We start from the raw sequence: 10067 nt of genomic DNA on the forward strand, positions 1-10067 counted from the left end.
TCCGAATCGTATCAGCAGATGCGTTTGAGCGTTTAGGTGAGCTTATTCTCAGTTCCCTCGGAAGCAAATTACGGTGCCTTCGCCACTGAGCTTTCACCAAGTTGGCCATTTCGGCACGAAGAAATGTCAGCTTTAAGGGTCTAGGGCCGTTTCCCATGTATTTTTCCGATTTAGGAATTCTGAAAGCATCAACTACTGCCACCTCTTCCGTTTCGAGCGTACTACTCATAGCATCTAGACCCATCCACATTCTGTTGTATCCACATCAGCACCATCACTAACAATGACTACTGGTAAATAATTGCTAACAAATAAATATAAATAAATAAGTCGTCCAGCTGCAACACCCTTCCGGTACCTAGACGCCATGCTACCCTCTGAATAATGTCTTCCAAACGAACGGGCAAAGGTATAGAACAACAAACTACGCTACTATGCACCGACCAATAGATACATGTGCATGAAAGATGCGAAACAGGACGCAGATAAGGACAGAAGACAAAATAAACAACGCTGGAATAGAGAGGACTAATCATCATACAATAATTGCTAATGACCGTAAAGAACGTTCTAAAGCGGTCAAGACTAAGGCGGCTATACAGCGTGCGTCGCTGAGCATACGGATGAGTACTGCGTCACAGTAAAACAGCAGCCTCTGTTGAAAAGGGGTACATACTATTCAGCTCTTAAAGTAAATATCCAACTACCTAAACACAGCCAGACGGTACTGGCTACCCTCTGAATAATGTCTTCCAAGCGATGAGGCAAAGCTATAAAACAACAAACTACGCTACTATGCACCGACCAATAGATACATGTGCATGAAAGATGCGAAACAGGACGCAGATAAGGACAGAAGACAAAATAAACAACGCTGGAATAGAGAGGACTAATCATCATTGAGCAGTTTTTAGGTATGTGAAACAGCCTGTGTGCCAAACGAGAACAATCTCAATTAACGGAACGGGGATCCTGCCTGAAAGGAAGCAAGGGTTGTCTAACATACACTAAACCGAAAAAGATGTAGGCGTACGGCTGTTAAATTGACGCGATAGTCTAAAGCATAGTCGTATTGGGAAACTAGGCAATAAGATCAACGTATGCAGATGTGTACGCATGGACACTCCTGAACTAACAGGATAACATGACCTCCGAAGAAGTCTTGCACGACGCAACGCACGAAACCAATATTACACATACTGAGGAGTATCAAATCAATAAAGTAACGATTCACTCGGACGTAAAATGTCTATGAACTCACATACAAGGAACACAAGACGAAATCTTAGTTCTCTAATGGAGATACATTAAAATACTCGCAGTGGAAACAACGTGCTTAAAAGGGGTAATGCGTATTACAATAATGACGTCACTTACACACAGGGGGATTCTGTTGGTGGGTGAGGTGATAAAACCGATAAAGATGATACCGACCTTCGTTACTTGGAGTGTGAGACGCTATGCGGTTGGCCTCGATCTGCTTCTCTGAAAGAGCAAGGTCGATCATTTCACAATCCATATCGATCAGCTGATCAGTGAAAATGAAGAAAAGGGAATATTTTAGAAAACGTCATCCGCAGTAAAAGTCAGCGTGTCACCAACGTGATGTCAGTTGGTGGTTTGAAGGTTTCATTATGGTGTCTATCTGCCTACTTGTACTGCCGAACAATGTCATGGAGCGGAATCACCGAGGCGTTTAAACATGCACGGTGACATTCCGTGAATCATTACCTGTTAGAATAGTTAGATGCCTGCCTCTCCAACCACTCTCATGTATACAACTGACCTCGTTTCTATGTTCTTCCAGGCGAGGCTTGATACAGAACCAGAATGTTCAGGAGAATCCCAGAATCGGGGATTAGTTAATCCCCAAGGTCCGCGCCAGTTCAAACCGCATTTCTGAACAGTATTTGTAGCCGACTGGTTCATCCTGACCATCAAGATTATATATATATATATATATATATATATAAAGTTGTTCCGTTGCCACTTTGCTTCGAATCAAATACAGCACGCCTAACATACGCTGGAGTACTGAATCAGCACCATGTTGGTCTCTGCCTCTCGACTTCCCCTGTCTAGGCTTGGGCAACCTGGCAGTATCCCAGTCCTCGTGCAACCTTAGGGTGGCACGGCAGTTAGGCACCGGAAGGGCGCTACATCTGAACGATTTCGATTTTCAATTAGCCTATTCCAAACATTCTGAAGCATCTACATTCCCAGAAACTAACAACAAGAACGCTAATAACAGCGACCAGCTGCCGTTTCATACGTCTCCAGCTAAGCGTAATGGGGCTCACGAGACCCTGGAAGGCGTGTCGCACTAACAACACCGGAACCCTGCATAATCTCTTTTACACTCTTTTGCCAAGTCACAGTATTGCGAGATGAGACATATCAATGGTCAGAGGCACTGCTGAACGTGGCGCAGTCGCGCGTTCAGTGGCGTGCACACATCTAAGATGTTGCCTTCAATGCCTCTCGGTCTCGGTAATGAAAACTCTGACGAAACCTCAATATCGGTTCACTACTTATAACAACTACCATCCCAAATGCGTAGCCATCTAACGCGGCAGCTATAACCATTGTACAATAGGCAATCGGTTTTTACGGCTATTGCTACTGCTGCTGCTGTTGATTGTGCATTACTTGGAGCTAGCGTATACCAGCGATGATTTGGACTTACGAGTGAGGACGATTCAAATCGTTAGTCGCAGAAGCCTTATCAAAACCGTACCACGCAGTAGCCTGATCTTCAACCCATCAGACCCAATGACTTACCTGTTTTGCGCAGGTCGGACGTGAGTCCGGGCCTCCAGATTTCTGCGCCGGCACACTGCCACCACGGCTGATACCGCCTCTGGATTGCGAAAAAGAGGGTCCATTAGCTTCAGCAATTTTATTTGATCACGAGTGGCGTGTTCCGCAAGTTCGAGGGCATGAAATTGTACTTTTTGTGGGTAAAGCAGGTACTGAAGGATGGTATGACTCGAACTTTCTGAAAGCGTTTGCACTTCGCCCTACATTTTGATGCTGGGAAGAAAGTCGTCTGCGCACTTCAGATCAACAAGGCTTTCGCCAGTAGCCGTTTGAAGACCCTCTAGCATCCGTCCCACTGTCTGCTTCACAAAGCCAAACAAGAGAGAAAAGCAGACATCCTTTCTGAACACCAATGCTTGTGGCAGTGCTACTGGAGAGCTTCCCGTACGTTCTCACCGCCCATAAGTACGGTGATTCAGAGGACGTATCTTGCTCAAAACTTGGCACAATAGGTTGCATGAACGGACTTGTCCACAGAATCTAGAACAGTCAGACGTCTATGCGTCCGACTTTGCTGTACAGCACAACTGATTGGGAAGATCCAAGTGAACCCTTCCGTGCTGTAATTCGACTTCCTGCTCTCAGATCAAGGCTTCACATGCTGTCGCACGACGACAGGGAATATTCGACGCTAGGAGTCTTGTTATAACAATGGCCAAGCCGATAGCCTTGTGATAACCATATGCATTGTGACTGTCTGTTATTAAAACAGACACTACCATTGATTCATTCGGAATAGCCGAGACAGCTTATTCTCCCCCCCCCCAAACAACCCAGCACAGACTTGGGAGTCCACCTCCATGTTTAAACAAGTTGGGGAGTGACGACAGAGGAATTGAATTCATTTTGATACCTCCGAAGTCATCGGACGCTTCATGTTCAAGGCTTTGCTACTGGCAAGTTGTGTTATTCTGGGGTTCGTTAGCATTCTAGATGAGGTATGCGGCTTTGGTCTTCGAGAAGCATAAGGAAACGTAGAAACGGACAAGCACGTGATCCGAGTCTTTCAAAACCGGTGGCAATGAGTGGTTAATCCATGACACATGAATTTGATGGTGCGCACGTGGATGCAGTATTAACAGTCAAGTTCAACTGTTCCTAAAGTTGGCGTTGCATACTCATCATCATCGACAGTACGACATCAGTGTTAAAAACCGACGCTTCGCTGACGTACAACCATGGTTTATTTGAAAGACTTATTGTGAAGAAAAGAATAAAACTGAACGGAGAACGGACGCGGTGCTACCTTAATACAATCACACCGAGGTGCCCACGCCTACAGACATTCATTCAGGCAAGCTGGATAGAAACTGACAAGAAGAACGCTACTGACATCTGTTGGCAGTCATATACTGCAGCGTCTCAAACAAAACGCAGTGGAAATTACGTGGTCCCCATCCGACAGCACCCGAACGTTTCGCAATCTCCTTCATACCCCTACGCCAGGTCAAGGGGTGGTTACCACTCTGCTTCCGCCATTCTGAGTTGGGCAAGGAAAACATCACTCTCTTCGGAAAACGACGATTTGGCAGACGCAACAAATGTCCCGACCAACACAGCTCCTGGTATTGGACACATGCTTCAATGGAAGTATCCGTTGCACAATCAAAAACTCGCTTTCTAATTGTCTCGTTGCGGATTCCGGACATCAACCCACACAAGCTATGGTTCCAAAACAACGACTGCCGGATACTTAAAAACGTCCCAGTTCCGCTGCTCGAGCAGACCAAGTCTCACAGCCATACAAGAAAACAGCCCGCACTGTAGCTTGATACACACGTCCTTTGAGATTCAGGGATATGCTACTTTGACGCCATAGGTGTCTCAAACTAGCAAAGGCGATCCGGGCCTTGGAGATTCGGGCACTGACCCCATCTGTCGCACTACAATCAGAAGTAACACAACTTCCGAGAGGTGTAAAACGCCCCATTATTTTGAGTGCCTTTCCCTAGATTGTGAGTGACATGTTCGGTGAGTGCATGTCTTTATCCTTTGTGGGTGCATAGTGCATACCAAAGGATGGGCGACTTTGGATATTTAATCCAAAGACACCTGTGTCTTCTCCTCTTCGAAGACTAGAACGATGTCGTCTGCATATTCCAGATCGACAAGGTTTTCATTAGACTATTTGAACGCTGAGGTTTTTGAGACCTCCGTTTCATGATTTCATCGGCCAAGAAGTTAAATAGGAATGGAGAGAGCCGACTCACATGACGAACACCGCTTTGTGTACTGAAGCTTTTGAAGAACTCGCCGCACACTCTTACACGTCCTAATGTCTGAGAATACAAATAGCTTATTATGTTCACGAACTTTCGGGGCACCCCTTGGTGGGCAAGCATGTCAAGAAGAACAGACGAAGACGTCACGAAGAGACTGGACCTTACTATGGTGTGACGGTTTGCGCACTTCAGCGCCCCATTGAGCTATACAGGGGGGTACCCCCGCGAAACTCAGAGTCTCTCATAGCAGGTTGGTCAATGGTTAGTCTGATAAACACATTCGCATGGCCCTCCAGGTTGCGGTTTGGAAAATGTGGCAACTTGTTCTGTAGAAGTGGCAATGCACTCCAATTTCCCGCCAAACACCGCTGTCTTGCGGTTAGGTTTTTGAACCAAACGCCCTGATTGAGGACCCTAATCGTCTTCCTATCTAGGTGTGGGCGCCCTGACGGTATACCAGCCCACGTACAACCATTATACCTACGTCTAACAACAAACTCATGCCACATCGGCTGTCGCGTGAAGCCATCAACCGGGTCATCTTACTAGCCGCATACAGCGTTGCATAGAATCAGCGCGCGGCCATTTGCAATAAATGGTCACAAACGTCCGAACCCAGCCCGGGCGAGTAACCGGTGAGACTCCAACAGCACTAAGTATACGAAAGTGCGGTGGTCATTCGCACATCGGTGGTCGCTTGCTCCTCATTCCAGTTTTTCAGGATAACCAGAAGGATATGCGCATCCCTGTTTCACCGTTCTAATAACATGCTTTACGATGTCCTATAGGCGTTTTATAGGGTTGAAAGCAACCGAGTATGAAGGCAGAGAGTTGAATGTACCACCGGAATGCCGTGCATCGCCAAATACGCGTTCCAATTCACTGTGATAACGAGACTGGCAAACGACAACTATCTCCCATAGTGGCTCTTTACTGGGGTAATCCGACAGATTACGTCTAATGGTTGTCGTACCGAGCTACTCGGTGTGATGGCGCCAATAACATGCACCTTAATACAACGACCAGTCACAATGACCGTCTGGGTCTTTTGCCCTGACAGCACGAACAACAATGACATCAGTCACCTTTTCTTGCAATGTCCTCAGCCAAGAGCGGCGGGGTCACGGCAACCTCATCCGGAAAGGCGGGCAGCACTAACAGCACCTAACCTCCTTGTAATCTCTCTCGCACCTTTTCGCCAAGCGATCCTCACTTCACAGCTTCGCGACTGAAGTACTTGCTACACAACTAAACACCTGTTTTCTAATTACCTCGTTACAAATTCTTTGACGTCATCCGACAACAGAACACTTCTGAGATACCGGCGATCAAAATACCTGAGAAAGACACATCACCTATCTGTAGGGGGCATCTTGCAACCATACAACAATGCAACCTTTACTGTAGCCTGACACGCGGCCCTTGAGACCCAGTATCATGTCTGTTTGAATAAGAAAATCGCTAGGCTGTAACACCCTTCCGGTGCCTAGACGCCATGCCACCCGAAGGAAGCACGAGGGCTGGGGTACTGCCAGGTTGCCCAAACCTAGACAGGGGAAGTCAAGAGGCAGAGGTCGGGTTCGAACCACGGACCTTCCAGTCAGTAATCTCGTATTCTAACCACTTGAGCCATCTCGCCCCGGTGTCTGTTTGACGTACCAAAAAACGTAAATTAGCAAATGTGATTCGTGGCCTTGGGATTCGTGCACTGACGTCAACAGAACTAATAAAACTAACGAGGTAACTAAAATTCTCTACGAGATCCAGTATTTCTTACTGAATCGTAATGGGCACGCTCAGAGACTGCATGGCTTCACATTTTGGAGGCGTATGCCGAAAGATGGTATGGTGGTGGTCAATTAATGAAACAGAGCTTATTCTCCACCTTAAAAAACGAGGACAGTGTGGTCTTCGTGCCTCAGCAAAAAAGATTGGATCACCTGCGTTTTTAAGACTTTCCAGCGTCCGTCTCATTATTTCATCAACGAAGTTAAGCAAAAATGGAGATACAGCCAGATAAAGCTTTTCGTAAGAAAGCCTGTAGAGAGCTTACCATACATCTTCACATGTCTAAAAGTACCTGAATATAGAGACCGGATTATGTTCACAAGCCTCGGTAGCATTCCATGGTGAGCAAGAGTAGCTCCAAGTATTGGCCGATCGACAGAGGCAGATGCCAATGGCTGCCAGCCGCTCTCGGTGGAGCTAATGTAGTCAATTTCTGTCTAGTGTCTGGGTAAATATTTGGAGGTGTAGGTGTAGGTACCTAGGAGTGATTGTTGTAGGTTGGCATTAAGCCCCTTCCCCTTTCTCTTCCATTCTTTCACAAAAATGCCTCCAAATAAATCATGGTTGTATGGCAGTGAAGCGTCAGTGTTCGAACGCTGATGTTATGCTGTCTATGATGATCATGACGATGATGGAAAGGCGTAAACCGAGAAATAAGGCAACAGCTCTGTATTTAGAACAGGAGGTTGAGTCACAAGGATGACGAATATTCGTAAAATCAAAGCAGCCGAAAATTTGTACCTCATAAAGAACGAAACAAGTGATTTGGAGGAGAGGGGAGACACTGGGTCTACGGTATGCTCAAACCAAGAATGTCGCACAACAATCCTTTTAATATGCGAAATTGAAACTTCGTCGAGTTGTTTATGTCGAAGCTTAGTGGATGGTAGAGGCCAACCCCAACCCAAAGGATTAAATTGGCGACTCACAGGCTGCCATAAGTAGAGTGATGGCACTTCAGCGGATAGCATCGCGGACCACTTACCATGTGATCTCCAACCATGTTCTTCATTTTAACCCGCTGGTGCTACATCAGTGAGCAGCCCAACTGATTTTAATCGACAATTATAAGGGATCCACGTGGTTGGTTGAATCAATGTGTCCCCGTTCCTTTGGGAAATTTTCTGGAAGTACATACATACTTCAGGGGCTCTGTAGGAAATATACCTAACGCAGCTTTCACGCTTTTTAAACCATTTATGGATCGAAGGAGTCCTCAGTTGATTGGAAGTCAAAGCCTAGTGCAACGAAGGTATAGACCATACAATGTATGACCTTCCCTGAACTGAGCACATTTGTGGAAGTCAATACAAATATTCTTCACTTGTTTGCTAGCGCTCTTGTCTTGCACGCTCCGCAGTGCACTTTGAAGTGTTAAGCACTAGCCAATCAGTTAGCTTATTCGGTCACTGATGAGATCAAGAAAAATTTAATCGTGTCATACTGGGTGCGGCTGCGTCATGTGGGTGATGGATGATCATCATCAACTTACCAGCTGAACGTAGTTACATAAGCCACGAGCAAACCGCTGCAGCTCTGCAGCTGCTCCGTTTGTCAGACCAAACTGAAGCGAGCTCCCTGTGGGACGAGCCGCATAAAATCCGCCAGAAACCTGAAACAGAGCGTGGAAATTTTTTGACATCAACAAACCTCGTTGTTTAAGTTAGAGGCCTTCTCTATTTCAGCGGCAGTCAGCGGAGCGGGTGACTCTTTTGAAGTCAGATGCTTCTCGAAACCATTAAGATCGACATCACTCTATACATAAGACGACGCAGAGTAAGCAAAACCTACGAAAGCGTTTCCGGTGAGGTCTTCTTTGATTAGGTGATCTCCGAACTGCCGACGAAGGGTAGCCCTAGTTGATGCATAAAGCATCTTTTCCCGTACCTAAGGTGTGTAGTCAAATATCAGATGGGAATTCAAACAAACACTGGCAGAGTCCGGTACCCAGCTTATTAGAGCCCAGTCGTTCCCGAATTCGCTGGTGGAGTCTAACTTGAAGAGTATATAACACGGGCGCTTTTTATCCAACATTGGTAAGATTTCGGCATTATAATCTTCCCTCCAAGACCCCCGAATGGACGTCACTTTATTAACGATTAAGGATTCATTTTCTATCACCACTTGCAACGCTCGCACATGGCTCCGCTGAGCAGCGGTCAGCTGGGCAGTGACATACTCATCAGCTGAATTATGAAAACGTAGCGATTCCCACGGGTCGGCCGACACTTACCATGAATTCCACTCTGATGCGTCATTCGCAGCTGTGGGAAGAAGCGGCAAATCAGCAATGGGTCGAAGGCACTGGGTTCGACGACCAATGGGGTATCGGGGGAGCTATAATTGGTCCGGAAAAGAACCCATCATCGGAAGTTGATGTTAACGAGGCATACACGGAGAAGCGCAATGTTCAGAGGAGAGATCTTACATTTACATGTAACCGTTCTCTGCAAATGTACTCAAACCAAAAAAGTAAGTGATCTGCCTTGCTTTCGCTGAAATTTGCTTGAACTTGAAGAGATACGGATTCACGAATTGATACACAGGATCGAGGCTTTTGCCCAAGTTTCCCGGGTGGGTTTTGTTCTTGTCGGTCAGTGGATGTCGTTCACCTGAAAGGCACAAGTGAAAAAATGGTGTGGCACTGCTCTCTATGTTCTCAGCGCGGGGCAGTACGCTTGCCAGCGCGAGGATTCGCATAAATAAATGTATTACAGTGCTTTAAACTGGGTTCTAGAAGGAGCGTGGAAGATCATTCCACGCAACTACTACCCGAAATGAGAAGAAATGTTGTCCAATGAATATGTGTGCTCTGAGCTTGAAAATTTTCTTACTATGCCCCCGCCGGGTGTTTGCTGGGTCAAAGGTAAAAAACCTGTTTTCCAAGCTTTGCTCAAACAGGGCATAAGTAAGGATTAGGTCCCCTCGGAGGCGACGCTACTCCAGGGGAAAGAGATCAAGCATCGCGAGACGCGTTTCGTAGTCCATGGACTTGAGGCCGGCAACCATTTTCGTAGCGGCCCACTGGAATGCAGTGAATGACCGCAGTGAATGCCTTTGTCATACAAGTTGAGAATGAACAAGAAAACACTACGAAGACAAGCGGAGGAGGATTCAACTATCTGGCCTCCTTCAAACATGTCCCTCACATTCCAACACGAAAATTCGGCTCAAAAGGCATTCGTTACCCTACGGACGACTTGGCTCGCCTTTCCCCGTAATACTCGCACGGACTTC

The 10067-nt window shown here is 46.5% G+C and overlaps 1 protein-coding gene across 1 annotated transcript; it reads right to left on the minus strand.

Annotated features, from left to right (window-relative positions):
- Positions 1-277: 277 nt before the first annotated feature.
- T265_12731 (hypothetical protein) lies at positions 278-9094 on the minus strand (the record flags this gene model as incomplete). Its single annotated transcript, XM_009165171.1, has 9 exons — positions 278-304; positions 1382-1528; positions 2782-2860; positions 3025-3122; positions 8323-8442; positions 8481-8585; positions 8622-8717; positions 8760-9016; positions 9064-9094. The coding sequence occupies 9 exons, from the start codon at positions 9086-9088 to the stop codon at positions 278-280; spliced, it is 954 nt and encodes a 317-aa protein (XP_009163435.1).
- Positions 9095-10067: the final 973 nt, after the last annotated feature.

This window comes from Opisthorchis viverrini (genome assembly GCF_000715545.1).
Source record: "Opisthorchis viverrini unplaced genomic scaffold opera_v5_12, whole genome shotgun sequence".
NCBI classification, from domain to species: Eukaryota; Metazoa; Platyhelminthes; class Trematoda; order Opisthorchiida; family Opisthorchiidae; genus Opisthorchis; species Opisthorchis viverrini.